This window comes from Nelumbo lutea, chromosome 4, assembly GCF_056320005.1.
Source record: "Nelumbo lutea isolate HS-2025 chromosome 4, American lotus-T2T, whole genome shotgun sequence".
Lineage (NCBI taxonomy): Eukaryota > Viridiplantae > Streptophyta > Magnoliopsida > Proteales > Nelumbonaceae > Nelumbo > Nelumbo lutea.
In genome coordinates, this window is record NC_142687.1 from 40,142,158 (window position 1) to 40,159,215 (window position 17,058).

The 17,058-nt window shown below is 35.9% G+C and overlaps 1 protein-coding gene across 1 annotated transcript; it reads right to left on the reverse strand.

Moving 5' to 3' along the window:
• Positions 1-5,491: 5,491 nt before the first annotated feature.
• Positions 5,492-17,009, reverse strand: LOC148855355 (Acyl-CoA N-acyltransferases (NAT) superfamily protein). Its single transcript, XM_088982243.1, has 9 exons — positions 16,777-17,009; positions 16,465-16,567; positions 15,840-15,919; positions 15,397-15,723; positions 14,928-15,004; positions 14,802-14,844; positions 14,624-14,692; positions 5,897-5,955; positions 5,492-5,767 (listed from the first exon to the last, which is right to left on the reverse strand). Exons 1-8 carry the CDS (start codon positions 16,834-16,836, stop codon positions 5,929-5,931), a joined length of 786 nt encoding a protein of 261 aa, XP_088838369.1. The 5' UTR covers positions 16,837-17,009; the 3' UTR covers positions 5,492-5,767; positions 5,897-5,928.
• Positions 17,010-17,058: the final 49 nt, after the last annotated feature.

Sequence of the window (17,058 nt, forward strand, 5' to 3'; positions counted from 1 at the left end):
GAAAATTTCAACTTAACAATTTGTGGTGAAGAACTATTTTGGCAAAACATGGTTCAAGCAATCTGAATTGGGAACTGGGAGAAATCATGCAATATGGAGGGTCCACATAAATTAGCAAGAGAATTTAGAAAGATTATCAAGTTTGTAGTTGGAGATGAAATAAGGATAAAATTTTGGCAGGATAGTTGGTCTAGAAATCAATCTCTTAAAGAGATATTCCCAACCCTCCTTGAGATCGCACAGAACAAGGAAGACATGATCTAAGACGTCTTATGTCTTTTCCTATGACAGGGATGCTGGCAACTGAATCCACATCGTCTGTCCCTTGGTACAGAATATTTTTTTGTCCCCGACCAATAGCAATTTGCCACACCACTCCCCATTTGTGGGGGACAGACGATGTGAACTCCTGGCAACCAACTGGTGTCAGCTTTTTTAGAAGGAACCCGAATGACTAGGAGATAGGGCAGTGAATGGAGATGATGCAAAGGATTAGCAGAGTCAAACCTGATAGATAAAAAATTTCACATTAAAATCTTTCTACAATAGGCTAAGTTATGAAGAGTTGGAGAGATTCCCCAAGACCAAAGTGTGGAAAACTGTAGCACCAATTGGTATGGAGTATGGACAACCACATTAAGAAAGTGAGAGGCCACGCAAGAGGTAGCTCATATTTATTTATTGCAAGTTCGCAAGGGTGCTGTGGGCAAGAACAATGGGACTTTTTGATGTACAACTTTGCTTCTCAATGTCTTTGGAGGTGGTGTTGTGGTGTTGGTAGCTGAAAGGTTTGTCCAAGAATGGTGCCTAAGCAGTGGTTTGTTCATTGACCTTATTATTATTGAATTACAACGTTTCCAGGCACATAGTTCACTGACCTTGGATTGATCGGGTTTCTCTATCATTCCATCAATGAATCCCACTTTGTTCTTCAGAAAAATACACTATACCACACTGCAGAATTCTGAATTCTACTGCAACCCTATATAATTTAAAATAACAAACACCTCCACCCTAAAACATCAACACCCGGCCGTGTATTGGCATCAATTCCGAGCTGGCACCTATTCCCAACTGTACGGCGAGAGTAAGAATTCTTAGGATGTGCTGAACAGCCATTCTCCCTTTGTTCTTTGCCCAAAGTGCATTGATCATCGCCCTTCGCTAGGTTGAATAATTGTATCCATTAAAAGGCATTAATACAAGCATTGCGCCCAGCTTGTCAAGTAGTAAGAAGAGTCTAGATCTGCTATTATATCAGCTCTGCTTTGGTCATCAGTGATTTCACTTGCTGCCATACCAATCACAGTTGTAAAATGGAATGGAAGAGCTTCTTGATTTGTAGCAATAGCTTTGATACCATGTAAAATGACAAGCAAGATGGGAAGAAGAAAAAGATTTCTTTATATCATTATTCAATCAGCCCGGTGCTGTATTTATAAATACATAACAAATCCCATGACACTTGCATGTGTGAATATTGCCAAGGTTTAAAATTTCACGATGTACTGGCCACCTATGCCATACCTTAATTGCTTATCTTCATAATATGTATTTTGATTTTTAAGTAATCTATTTTCTCTTAGTAGATGTTTCTCAATAAATGCTAAAATTTGATTATTAAATTTTATATACTAATAAATATAAATATAAATTATATTTATTCATTAAAAATTAAGGTATATATTCCAACTTATATATAATAAATATTAGTATATATACAAGCACATTTTAGTTCTTCCATTATTTTTCAATGATTAACAATTATGTCCCAATACTTTATATAATTATAAACCATTAAAGTATGTTCTTTATGTTTAAATAAATAGTTAGTCATATAAAACTTGTTTTTATTGTTGTTAATATATTTTTGAAGAATTGTTTTGGATTTTCTAGTGTATTCATGTTTGTCTTGATTTTTTCACTTGTATCTATGTGTGTCCTAATACGTCTCTTTAAATTGCCTTTTTGAGACACCTTGCATTTCCAATTCTTTGAACCTTGATCACAATCAAGCATACAACTGAATGCACATGTGGATAACCAACTATAAGATTCCTTGCAATCTACGACAATGGTATGCTATCACCAAGGAACCTCAAAGAGAGGATTCCACAAGATGAAACAATCTTTTGTGTCTCCTTCAAGGATGATGTGAGAAAGGCACATATCTTTTTTCCATCTGCAATCCTGCCTTCAAGGCTTTGGCTTCCATAATCTCAAAGTCAGCATGTGGTAGCCGGTAGGCAAATAGAGCGTGCAAAGACAAAGTCAATAGGGCCACGATGATTATGCGTAATAATACCAATGCCAGAATTCACAGACTCCACAGCTCCATCTACATTTATTTTAATAGTACGAGGAGCAAGCCGATGAATCATACAGGGTTGATGCTGTCCAACGAGTTGTATAGAGGACCTCTCCTACTCTAAAATGAATCAATTCAGTAATTTGGGCTTGGTCTGCAACCAATATGGAGAGGGGGTAAATTGAAACAGGTTCCATAACTAGTTTACAGCGTTCTTTCCAGCATTACCACATGAGCCAAGGCAGGGGCATTGAGCCTAGAAGGCTAGAACCACGTTGGGTTTATTCCAAGAATAAGTATATCAGCATCATGAATGAAATACTACAAGACTAGAACCTATGATTGTTTAATTGTTTTAGTAAGGATACAACATTCAAACCAATTCTACCGAAAGACAACTTAAATTAATGGTTGATACAAGCATGAGGCATATATATTCAGATATTATCAAATTGTTGGGTTGGATTGGGGTGGAGTGAAACCATATTCAATCTAAATATAAATGGATTTCAGACTACCCTGGACCAGATTGGAATTTGGAGAAAGCGATATTTTGCAGCTGTAGCTAAAGGTTTTCTAATACTATTGACGTTTTAGACAAAATCTTTCAATAAGGCCCTTTGATGGTGCCATGGTAGATAGCTGAAGGAAAAAAAAAAAAAAAAGGTTTAAAGGAAAGACAGCTTGTCATAAAACAAAAATTAAAATTTAAAGAGAGCGGTGAGTTTTAAGACTCGACCCAGACTGGATGGTCAGCCCATAAAAATCGTGAACCAATGGTCTTTCAGACTCACAGTTAAATGACGATTTTGGCAGGTTTTCATAGGTTGAAGCCTGAAGGGCAAACTGGCCGATTAACCAGTAAATCTGGGAGCCATGAGTCATTCTGGTTCCGAGTCTTAAAAGTTAAAGCACTGGCGGTGACTGCAGCCAGCCATCATGATCTACCTAATTCAATTCAACCGTAAGTTCTAACCACTTATCTTGAATTATATTTGGAGATAAGTTTCTTTCTACAATGGACAGTGATCTGAGAACTGAAAAGGAAAGGCGATTGGATGTTACGATCCATTTGTTCCACATTGGTAGTATGGGATATTGTTGTGAGGTATATCTGTGCTTGGGTTCCCTCCCTCTAACAGCTAGCTTTTAGGCTATGTTTGGTTTCCCTACTTTTTCCTTCAAACCAAACACAGCCTTGGAGATGAGTTTTCCTAAGGCACGTAAAATTGGAGCTAACTGGTTATGTTGTTGCTTTGCCATATACACAAGTCAGATATACCCGACTTTTTGGAAATTACACATCATCGGGCCTAAGGCCTCAGGCTGGGCCCAGTCCAATATTAACAAATCCTCAACCTGAGCCTGCCCAACTTGCAGAGCCAGCCATAGTCAACTCGAATAATTAGAACAGTCTGGCTCGACTTAAAATCAAGGTTTTGAAGGAATTAAAGAATCCAAAACTTTTATATATAATCTACAAACAACAAAGATACAGAAAAAGGAATTAAAGAACTTTGGACTATCGAGCAACTTCAAATTCGAGTACTTTAGATACCTAAAGTCTTCAATCAGAAACACTTTTCCAAAGGATTTAAGTTGTTGGGTTTCTCAAGCATTATCACTTGTCATCGAGATATTATCCATATGCACAATGACTGCTATTGTTCCCCGTTGATGAACAATTAAATTATTGAACATTTTAAACCACGTCTTTGGGGAACGTTTCAGCACATAAAATGCTTTTTTGCTACACTCTTTTTTCTTGGCATCAAGAAATTCAAACACAGGTGCAATCCTTGTACACCTCCCAAAACTGATTAGTTGCAACAGAAAAGAAGACAAAGTTGATCTTAATTACTAGTGGGTACATTGGATAAGCTACAGGTTGCGGGACCATGGACAATAAGCCATATCAAAACTAGGTTAGAACACAAGTTAGGTATCCCTCCAAATATGCAGTGCTTGGCATTTTTTGGAAAGTCTAGAAAATAATGAAAGGACACTTGACAAGTGCCAAATAAAGGACAAATTGACATTTAAATTGTATTTCCACACAGATAAATTAGAATGGTTTATAAAGACATACTAAGAAAAATGAAAAGGTTTGGAAAAGGGAAACATGGCCCTTAACCAAAGCATGGAGATGCAACCAGATCGAGTGCAGAAGATAATAGAAACTACTTTGTGTCTGTGTGTGAAAGAGGAGAGGAAGTGGATCTGGTCTAAAATGTGTCCAGTGTTTTAAAAGCACAAAGCGTGAAATAGTGCAAAGGGCATTTGGCGCAAAGTGAGGCGTGCAGCTTTCTGAAACAAGGCACAATTTTTAAAAAATTCAAAAATTTGCAACAAACGTAAAAAATCAAAATAAATCAGGAAAATGATAAACATAGTATTAATTAAAAACAATGCAAACTTTAATTTAAAACTAGATGTTAAAAAACAAATCTATTAGTTAAAATTAAATTACATAAACATAATATATAATAAAACATATTTAAAGTGAAAATACAGAAATAAAATCAAACATAATGTGTTAAACATATTCAAGCACCCAATAGTTCAAGCATGTCAAACTTTTGATTTTTTTTTTTTATTTCTTTCCCAATTGCATTATTACAAATAGATAATGTTATGTTAAATCATCTTTCAGTTCTAATTCTACGAGCTGCCTTTGTACAAAGTCCCTTGAGGCAAGTCCAAGCAAGTCCATGTTAGGGTCTTAATTCTTAGTCCCTACAAAAGAAATGGTTTACAATTGTAGTTATCTTTCAAAAATTAAGGTTTTTAGCAGCAGCATCAAATGTGTGATTTGAGGTCACTTATTTTCCTCAGTGAAGATTTACTGTTTGCTTAGTAAATGATAATGGAAAGAATGCTCATCCTTTCTCAGACTGGTAATCCAACTCTTCATGTGTCTGTAATCTTTTCTCTGACTCTGATTAAGCCTCACCCTTCATGTGTCTATATATTCATCCTTGTTTCAAAAGCTAATACTTTCTTCTGATTTTATGCTCCATTGAGTTTTGTTTTATTAATTCCCTTAATTGCTTATTATACCATTTTTTTAGTTTCTACATTTTTGCAACCTTTTAATCTATTTTCATCAGTGATAACATAAAAAAAGCTAAATAAGTAAATATGTCGAGAATAGCCAAAGATATAAGAAATAGTGTCACAATGTGGTAAAATGCACTACCATCCTTCCTAGAATTCATGGATTCTTCTCTTGAGTAAATTTGATGCAAGCTATATTTTACAAGTTCCTCAATAATAAACTTGTCAAATCATCATCCAGAATGGATGGAAGTTAGTCTTGTGTGATTTTCTTATTTTATTGACATGCAAAGGTATAAAGATCAGGAGCACCGGACATGTAATGCCAATTAAACCCAACTTCTTGGCAACCATGCTTGTTCCTTTGATACTCCTTGGCTCTACATTTGGGGGAAAACAGCCCTAAAAATAAAAATTTATGAATCAAAAACACAAAGAGATTATTTAAACTTAGATAACTCCCTTTAAAACTTCAAACACAATTTCTCAACAGTAAGACCCATGCAGTTTAGCAGCAATAAGAAAGCATACCTTTCAAAAGTTTGGGTAGTTGGCTGGAGAAGTTACTCATCAATAAAAAAGTTTCTTTCCTGTATTAAATTAAGCACTAGTCTATCAGCCAAGTACATTCATAAGCAAGTTGCTGCACTAAAGCATAAGCCCAACCCATAAATAAAAGTTAACCACCATTCTGTCATGACACATGCAAGCACCAACCTTCCTCCCCCACCCAAAATAAAAATGATGATGATAATAACAAACTAACAATAATAACAATGATGATGATCAACAACAAAGAGACATGCACATGGGCTATCATCAATAAATAGAGGTTTAGTCAATTTTGACCAATATAATGTTCACATCAATTTTTATAAAAATACAAATGACATACAAACATATAGAACCATTAGTAAACAGTTTCATTTATTGTAGAGAACAACTAGTAATATCAGAGTTAGAGATGTCAACTGATCGGGTAGAGTACAGGTAAGGCTCAACCCAAACCTGACCTGAAGACACTCTAAACCAAAACTGAACAGACCTGTCTACAGAATTAGAAATCCAAACCTGATCTGACCCTCCCTACAAATAGTACAATCTATACTCGACCAAGGCTATTTTTACAAATGTTTCAATTCCACGTGCGAACAGGCCAGGTTTAGAATGGGGCAGTCCCAACCCAATCAAGGCTGACCCAATCTTAACCCGTAAGGGTTGGATCAATGCAGGTTTACCACTAACCCAACCTGCTGACATTCGGGAATACTTATGTCTTTTGAATATCAAAGTTATTTCTGCTTTGTTTTTCATTTAATTATTGAGGATATAATTGTCCTTTTACATAGTTGTAACATTTTCTACATATTGGATGGAACAGCTTATTGCTACACCTTTGCTTTTTCTTTCTTGCCTCATCTTTCTCTTCTTATTCTCATGCTTCTCTTTTCTATTATTTTTCTACAATTTTTACTTTCAAAATTACCAGTATCAACAACATACATTGCTAGATGCAAACATGCAGAATTGATGAAATGGTTCCATAGAGCTGCAGCCACTAAGTGGTTGATGTCAATTAGCCCTTCTTAGCTTCCATATGTGAACATACTATTGACCACATATACTTTTGCATAAGCCCAACCCCATAAAGTTGGTATAAGGCTTTGTTGTCATTTTTTTCTGCACAAACAAACACTTGTGATAGCTTCGTTCTCTATTCAATTTGTATATTTAGCTGTATAAGAGTATGAAAGAATAAACCCTCCAGCGTCTTTGTTAGCATACTGCATAGGGTATTTTGCACTTGATCATTGTCTGCCAATTAAGGGAGGATACTATTGTAGTTTTACCTTATTACTGAGATTTAATATAAAAAAATATATCTAGTGAGGCGTAGCTCTCACTCTCTTATGCCCCAATTCTTTTTCCTTTATTTCTTCCATTTCTACTGTTCATTAATCTTGAAATACAAAATGGACCAAATTTACAACTTAAATCCAGAAAACAGTCCATAAAAATATTCTGCACCATACCTCCAACAAAATAGAAACTGCACTCATCCTATAACCCTGAAATTCAAAACAATTGAGTTCCTTCAACCCAAAGCTTCAAGTCGGAACTAAAAGTGAAACATAGCCACAGAGAAGTCTTCAATTTGTCCTTTCTCCTATCCCCTTCTTTTCATGAGCCCCTAATATAAATGAAGTGAAGAAACAATCCAAGAAGGCAACCTCAAACTCCAAAAGGAACACTGGCCAGTGGCCACAACATGAAATTTCATAAGATTTTAACAGACACACCACAATAACTGGAAAGAAAAAAGAAGAAACTCCATAAAATCCCTAGCTACATCACAATAAAAAAATAAAATAAAGAATCCATGTTACCTCATCTCTTGGGCACAAAATACACCTAATTGCTGTTTGGAAATATTGATTCCTTACTTCTTTAGTTTATCACCCATAATGGCCTTATCTTGAGAAATTATGGATGCAAGGGGATCAACCATGGAAACAATGGTTCCTCTAGATGTATACAATTTAAGTGAATTAAGAAAAATATTGGATTATAGAAATGAACAAGGTCACCAAGAATCTAGACTCTTGCATCCTCCTAGATACAAGATAATGTACACTTTCTTTTTCTTCTAGCAATAGATGCCTGCAAACCAGATTAGAAGTTTACTTTCTCAATTTTCTTCTTTATATTAACCTCTAGTTAAATCTTTGGATAAAGAAAGTCCAAATAATCTTGGACAAACTTCAAAACATCTTCCCATCCTTCACTACTCACTAGTCCAAAACTAATTCCCAATTTCCTACACTCAAACTATCCTATTTAGAGAATACTTTACCATTCAATGCACTCACTCCACGGTAAGAATTTCCCTTCCTTTTTTAATGGTAATATATTGTATTGCTATAATGCAATATCTTAATTGATGGAACTAACAAAGGACTTAATGCAAAATTAAGTTTATGGACAAATAATTTAGAAACAAGAGGATTTAAAATAACTAGGACTAAAACAGAATATATGATATTTAAATTTAATAATAATAAGACTGCAAATGAGGATACACTTAGAATTGGGGATCAAGGGATAATGCAATGTGACCTTTAATAGTACCTAGGTTCGATAATTCATAACAAGGGAGAGATCGAGAAGGATGTTTTTTTTTTCTTTTTTATGATGAGAAAACGACAACTTTCATTTATAATAATCGATAAAAATTACAACTTCCACCATCCAAGGGCCAGATGCAGAACCCTTTGATACAAACTGTCTCATAAACAGGCCCAAAAGAACTCTTGCCTATTGATTCCTTGCTTTGCTAAAGCATCAACCAAACCATTTGCTGATCTTCTTGCCCAAATAAACCTCACCCCAATCTCCCTTGCTAAGGTTGAGATTTCCCTTAACTGATGTCTGAAAAGCCACGTGCCCAAGCTTCTAGATTGCAACCAGCCTATTACCAGTTTGGAGTCTCCCTCCAGTTCTAACTGTTGCAATCCACAATGCTTTGCCAATCTGAGACCTTCTAGGAAAGCAAAAACTTCTGCTCTTAAGGAGTCTCCCACCACTATAGGGCCTGAATACAGGGCCAGCACTCTACCTCCCTCATCTCTCAAAAACACCCCCTAAATTTTGAGAAGGATGTTGCTAATAGAATTAGAGCAGGATGGACAAAATGGAGGAGTGCATCTGGAGTCCTGTGTGGTAGACGATACCATTTAGATCGAAGAGAAATTTTTTTTTATTTTATAATTAATGATATATCGTTTCATTAATATAAACAATAATTTACAAAGAGGATCCAAAGGGCTAGGGAGTGCAGACATTACAAATGATCCCAATACAACTGCCCCCTATTTACCCCTTGCCTAGCTTAAGGGCCTGCCAACCCATTGGCATCCCTTGGAACCCAATGAAAATTTACATCTGCTTCTCTAACATGTTGTCTTCTTTTCATTCTTTAACCAGCTGACCACCACTTTAGAGTCCCCCTCAAAATCAACCTTTCCAAACTTAACTCTTTTAATATTTGGGCCCCATTGAGTACAGCAAGCAAGCTTTAGTGGAATCTTCTTGGCCAATACGGCCCAAGGAAATGGCTATTATACTTGCATCTTTATCCCTACCCACCCCCTAATGCCTGAGGATGTTGGGTTACCAAGGCTGCTCCCATCAAAATTAAGTTTTGCAAAATTTTCCAAAGATAGCTCCGAAGCTTTTAAGTGTTCTATTGTTTCCTATAGATGACAAAGCCACTTCCCTCCAATTCCTTCTTAAGTCATTAAAAATGTAGGGTGAGAACAAGTCCATAGATTTAACACAATGAATCACCCTTATTACAATGCATTCTAAAATTGCTTCCAAATTTATTTCCTCTTCCATGAAAGGTCTCACATGTCTTTCTTCCCAAACTATCCAAAGTATAGCAGCCCAGTGCATCTCTTTACTCTTCCTCTTTTCCTTGGCCACCTAAAAGTTTCACCTTCAAACAAACTAACCAAACTTGTAGGTAGAGTCCACTTGCACCCAAGATAGAAAAGAACCACTCCCAAATAGAGGTAATGAAAGAGCAAGAAATTAATAAGTGATAATCAGTTTCACCATTTGCCTTATAGAGTGTGCACCAGTTTGGGGACAACTACACTTTTTTTTTCTTATTTTTTGCTACAAGTTCAGAGTGTTGATTTTTCCATGATAAACCTCCCAACAAAGAACCTTTATTTTTAAAGGAACTAGTTTGCACCAAATTTCACTCGCCAAAAAGGAGGACCCATTAGAAATTTGTGATACTAGCCTAGAAGAATCGGTAGTCCAAATTTTCTCAGTAGACATGAGAGAGTCTACAACAATTGAATAAAGAATTTGCAATAACTCAGTGACAAGAAGGGAGCACCCATTCTCTCTCAAGCCTCTTCTGAAACCCAAATTCCACACCACCCCATCAGATAATGAATAAAAATAAGAGATAGGCTCTTTTTTAAACAGAGAAAAGGCATAAAGAGAAGGGAAAGCATATTATAAAACAGTTGTAAGGCTAGGTATGTTGTATGGAGCAGAATGTTGGAAAGTCAAGAAACAACATGTCCAAAAAACGAGTGTGACAGAAATGCATATAGGTGACAAAATGAGGTTATTCGAAAGAACCTAGGAATAGCTCCAATAGATGAAAAAATGAGAGAAAGTAAATTAAGATGGTTTGTTCACGTGCATAGAAGACCACTAACAACATCCATAAGAAGAAGTGATCTGTTTCAAGTTAAAACAGGGTAGAAGGGCTAGGGATAGACCAAAAAGGACTTGGGTCAAAGTAGTTATAATTATAAATGACTTAAGTGCCCAAATTTTAACAAATGGTATGGCATTAAATAGAACGGAATGGTGAAATAGGACTCATGTAGCCGACCCCATATAGTTGGGATAAGGCATGGATGATGATGATGATATTGTATTGCTATAAAAATATGTGGTTACATCAGCATCCATGTGGATATGGCTCATAATTTAATTTAACAATGGATATGGCACTAAACAGAATCGAATGATGAAATAGGATTCTTGTAGCCAACCCCATATAGTTGGGATAAGGCTTAGATGATGATTATGAAGATCAACACCCATCTACACCAAGGATCTACACAATGAGAAAACTCAAAATATGTAATTCAATATGTTAGTGTTAAAAAACAAAGTATTCCTTTTAAAGTACAAACTATAAGGAACTCCCTAAAGAGAATGTGTATCAATGGTTGAGAGCATAAAATTCGTTGAACTCTTCCAAAATGTCACCTTCGTACTTGATATGTTGCCATGTATACATGCATTTCTCACAGTCCAAATACACCAAAAGACAAAAGAAGACAATATCTCCCACAGTACTTTTCCTTTCTCACTTAATCCTTGTAGATCCAGCCTTGTAGAAAATTTTCTATTGTGGCTGGGAAGAATCCTCTCCATCCACAAAAGCCTAGCTATTTCCCATATGACCATAGTAAAAAGACAATATTGGAATAAGTGTCTGCTGTTTCAACATCTACAGAGCATAAGACCCAGTCATTACTATCCAGCACCATATCCCTTCTCACGAGTTTGCCAGCTATTAAACGTTTCTCTAACATTATTGTTCTTTTTTTTTTACAATAGATAAGGTATCATTTCATTAAAGCATAAAGACCAAGTACAACCAGCGGCTGTACAATGGCAAAGTACAAAGCAAATTAGACCACTATCCAATTTGAGATTACAAAAAGATTTTCAACTTCCAAAAGAGAACTAAGGACGGATCCATCTAAAACTAACTGTCCTGATGCCCAGGTAAACAGCTTCCTCACAATTTTTTGCCAAACTTCCTCCTCCTGACATCCTTTGCTCTAGAACAGCCTTGAGTTTCTTTCCTGCCATATCAACCAGAAGACTGCTCCTGGAACTATTTGCCAAATTGCTTTTCCTGCTCTACTCAAGCCTCGGATCCACCAACCTTTCACAAAATCTTTAACTGAAGCTTGACAACATCTCTTTAGAGCAAAGATCTTAAACACTCTCACCCAAATGTTATGGCTGAAACTGCAATGTAGTAATAAATGATCACCTGATTCTTCTATCCTGTTATACAGCATGCACCCTAGTGAATCGATCACCACTCCCCTCCTAATCAGGTTGTCCTTTGTAAGGATGAGGATCATGTTCAGGTAGGCAACCAGACAAAAAAGAAAGCCTACTTTTGAAGGGATATGCCCATAGTTTTCAATGTCCCAAGGTGAGGCTAGGCGACAGGGGAGCACCTTGTCATCTAGTCACCTAGGTGGGCACCTAGGCATCACTTAGGTGATGGATCTTTTTCAAGTAAAAAACATATATCCTAGGGTAGTTCCCTAGGTTTCATACTTCCATAACCATATTTCCTTAATAAGTATCCATAATTTTCATAAGAAAAGTATAATTTTTGTGTTAAAGTATAGAAAATCAACATATTCATAAGAAAAAGAAGAAAGAAAAGAAAATTCAAAAAGAATGGGGGCTGAACCCTATTTTGTTATAGGAAAAGAAGAAAAGAAAAAGTGGAAGAAGAAGAAGAAGATAATGTGTTGATTAGACAAACTTTTAAGTCCTTCCTTATTAGTTCAGGTTTTGAAGTCTTTGAAGGTTAAATACAACATTTAGCAATGTTTGTGTTGACCAAACCCTAACAAATACAAAAATAATAAAAAAGGAATTAGTATATAAAACACACAAAATGAATGTTTTAGTTTAATAATGTCTATTTTATGATTATAATTTCAAAAAATTAAGAACATAAAAGTACTTTATAGCACAATGTGCAAAACTGCTTGGCATTAGGTGAGGCGAGCCTCCAAGGGCACCTTGTCGCCTAGGCGCCCACTTAGGTGTCACCTTGACGACAATGGATATGCCTGCACCAGATTATGTTTAAAGGAAAATCCCGCTCTTCCTCTCGAATCAACTTATTACAAAAGATTTAACCGTGAACTGACACTTACTATCCTCTCACCACACCCTCCTATCTTTCTGAATTCCTATCAATTTGCATGTTTTACAGCTTCTGGAGTAGCCTTCGAAACGGTTCAATCTCCCAATCATTCAGGTATCTTCTGAGTTCTGAACTGTAGATCCCATATGTATTCCCCATTTTGAAACTGCACATAGTCTGCCACTTTCGCCTCCTTATCAATAGCAGCAGCAAAGAGTTCTGGGAAGTTATCCTTTAATGAAATATTCTCACACCAACAATCCTTCCAGAACTCAGGTATCTTCTGAGTTCTGAACTGTAGATCCCATATGTATTCCCCATTTTGAAACTGCACATAGTCTGCCACTTTCGCCTCCTTATCGATAGCAGCAGCAAAGAGTTCTGGGAAGTTATCCTTTAATGAAATATTCTCACACCAACAATCCTTGAGCAGCCATACAACTGATTTGCTTCACCTGGATCCCACCCTTCATTTCTTGTGCCATATTTTGCTTGAATTACTCTCCACAAAGAACTCCCTTGTTGACCAAACCTCCAAAACCACTTACCAAGCAATGCTAAATTCACTTCTCTTAGTCTTCTTATACCCAAACCTTCATTTTTGTTTTATTTACAATAATGCTTCTCTAACATTATTGTTGATGCAAAAAAAAAAAAAAAAAAAACACTTTTCATGGTACAGTTAATAGCCATATCTTGAAGCCATAGTTGTCAAGGTGACGCCTAGGCGACAAGGCGCCTTTTGAGGCTCACCTCGCCTAATCGCCAAGCAGTTTTGTACTATGCATTGTAAAATATTTTTTCATTCTTTATTTTTTGACATTATAATTATAAAATAGGCACTATTAAACTAAAATATTCATTTTTTGTGTTTATATACTAACTTGTTTTTATTATTTTCTTTTTTGTTAGGATTTAATCAATACAAACATTGCTAAATGCTATATTGAACCCTCAAAGACTTTAAAACCTGAACCAATAAGTAAGGAAGAACTTAAAATTTTGTCTACTACTACTACTACTACTAAATAAGGGTTCAGCCCCTATATTTTTTGAATTTTCTTTTCCTTCTTTTTTTTCTTCTCATGAATATGTTGATTTTCTATACTTTAACATGAACTCTATACTTTTCTTATGAAAATTATGAATAATTATTAAGGAAATATGGCTATGGTACCTAGGGAACTACCCTAGGATCTATGTTTTCTATATAAAAAATCCATCAGCTAGGCGACGCCTAGGCGCCCCCCTGACGCCCAGCCTCGCCTTGGCGCCTTGAAAACTATGCTTGAAGCTCTGGAATTTGTTTCCGGGTTGTGATTTTAGCTTCTTAAAAAAGGACCTCAATGTGAAAGAACCTGTATAATCCCACTTCCAAATCCTTCTATCATGTTGGCCCAGAGATAGTGTTTAGACCTTAACTACATTTATACAATTCTTTACTGGGTAGCAAACTATTTCCAATCTGACTACATTTCATGAGAAATTTAGGCATCCCTTGGTGATTTCAATCAATAAGTTACTCAAAAAAAGCATCAAACTCATCTTTTTTTAGTTCAATATTCACAAGCAACCAATCACCAGTTATTGCATATACATGTTCAAGAAAATGGTTGGACTAACATTTGACTGTATGTATGCATTTATGGTTGCATGCTTTCAGCATGCATGATGGAAGATGACATAAAGTAAAAAGTATAAGGATAAGATTAGTAAACAAAGAATATATCTATATGTTTCTGCCAGACATGATATACCTCTAATTTGGATTTGGATTCATGGTCAAATGCTTTACAAAGAATTTCATAACTCTTCTCAAACCCTATCTGAAAAAAAAAAAAAAGCAGTGATGCAAAAAGAGATGGAAAGAGGTAAAATAAATTAGTGGACAATAAACTTCAAAGTTCTGACACATAAGAGCATATAATTACATACCAATGGATCAACTCTTGATGGTGAAATTGATGAGATTGTATATCTGTATTGTCAAAAACACCTTTGCTGAAATTAACTTCCACAAATTGAGGCATTAGTGCGTTAAAAATCAAGTCCATTATTTACCTTAGCTTATTTGTATAAAAATTCATGGCTGAAACATTGGCTTTTTGAACAGTTAGCATCACAGCACCCATGCGGTTCTACAAAAGATCCAAAATCACTATCTGAACACCATGCATGAAATTTATTCTCAAATAAACAATTCAATATTAATAAAATATTGTGTTTGTATGTAGAAAACAATGGAAGGAAATTAGTAGGTCAAAACATATAGGAAATATATAGAAATACTATTGAAAATTAACCAAACCCTCACCTTAATAACAATATGCAAATTTGTTTTTTTTTTAATTTTTATTATCCTTGTTGGATAAGGATACAAAACAATGACATATTTAACATAGGACATCAACAAGATAAATGAAAAATATGATTAAATCTTACAATAAGAAATTATTCCAACCATTTTCTTATTTTAGTGAAGATTGTATTAAGAAGAAAATGAAGAAAATGAAGAAAATGAAATCCCTACCTTGCGAGCAATAAGCTCAATTAATTGCATCAAAAATTTCCCTAATCCTCTCCCTTGTACACGAGCCTCCAGCTGTAGTTCATACACATAAACAAGAGGTACATCTTCCTCCACAATAAAGCGGTAATGCACAAATCCAACAAGAGGATCTCCATCTCCTGTGGGATGAATACATGCCATATTACTTTCTTTTGTTGGATTCTCATTTATACTTGCAGTTGGAGCCTCACGAACAAATATATAGCGAGCCTCTGGAGCAACCATCTCCCTGCGCTTCACTTTCTCTTCTGTTGGCCATTCTGGTCCATATGGGTCCTCCATATTCACCTAAAAGGTTTTAGATTGGTTTGGTATTATACCATCATACAATTATGGAGAGAAGGCATAAATCATTCTGATCCAACAAAAGAAAAGGACTAGTTAAACCGCTGCATTTTCACTACCTTAAGGAGGTTCTGAATATAACGCTTCATAGAAGAGGATAGATGCTCTCCAGAACCTGACTCCATGTATACATATAACCCTAGTACCGTAGTCAAATATAAATTAGAGGTATGGCTCCACCTAACATATTATCAAACCACAAATTTTATTTATGAGCTACAATCCTCATCAATTATGAACAGACAATCACATAAAGGCAAGTTGAAACTGAAGGCAAATGAGACTGCAGTGGTAAAGTAAAGGCTAACAGTATGAAATTATCTTAATACAGTTAACTCCATGAAGTGCCAATAATCAGACATCAAATAGAAAATGTGCTTATTTTTTTCTTTAACCAAGTTCTTCTATGACACTCAAAATGAATTAAAAGGAAATAGATCTTGTTTTTTGCTTCAAAATCTCAAAGAACAGGCACAGGAAAGGGGAGAGAGTCACAACTAATCAATCAAACAATGACAGATATCTGCTAGAAGAGGACAAAAAATATGACTGCACAGAATCTGCACAGTTACTTGAAGTTTATTGAGGGAACATTCTACATAGGAATTGCATTTCCGACACCAAAACAGTGAGGAAAGAAAGAGAAGAAAGAAAAGCAAATAAGCCCGTCTTCTATTATTATACCATTTCTGTCGTAACGGCGGAAGGGTGGAAAAGAAGTTAGATGATCCTTCTCATTCGATGCAGCTTTTATAATTTCATCAATAGCCTTCTTCTTTTCCAGTATCTACACCAATACAACACACACCCCACTCCGGTTTAAATGCAGAAATCACAGTATCGCCTTGGGCAATAGGTTACAGTTGAAATTGAGGAAAAAGCAAGAAATTTTCAATTGCTTTGTGATCCCAAAATACAAAAAAGATCGATTTTGGTTCCATTGAGAAGTAAGGATCAACAAATATAAGAGGACGCAGAGAAGGATTAAACAATAACCTCTTTTCGTTTCAATTTCTTGTCTCTATTGCTGCCGTTGTGAACCTTCTTTGCTTCCATTGCTGCAACTCTCTCTCTCTCTCTCTCTCTCACACACAGAGTTCAGACTTTGGAACTTGGAAGGCGGGCTGCAGGCACAGTTCTGTCTTCAAGCTCGAGAGCAGAACTCGAGCCTTGACAAGCCAGAGCTGAGCTCGAGCCGATCACGGCTTAGCTCGGCTCGTTTGCAGCCCAACTGCAATTGGGAGTTGGGCCAATGGGTTTCGGGTTTAGACTCGGGTC

Excerpts from the sequence above, each read along its gene's own strand:
- LOC148855355 (XM_088982243.1), bottom strand. The coding sequence starts at position 16,836 with ATGGAAGCAAAGAAGGTTCACAACGGCAGCAATAGAGACAAGAAATTG. Across the intron at positions 15,724-15,839 it reads ATATTCAGAACCTCCTTAAG|GTGAATATGGAGGACCCATA; the intron begins GTAGTGAAAATG and ends AAAACCTTTTAG. Across the intron at positions 14,693-14,801 it reads CATCAAGAGTTGATCCATTG|ATAGGGTTTGAGAAGAGTTA; the intron begins GTATGTAATTAT and ends TTTTTTTTTCAG.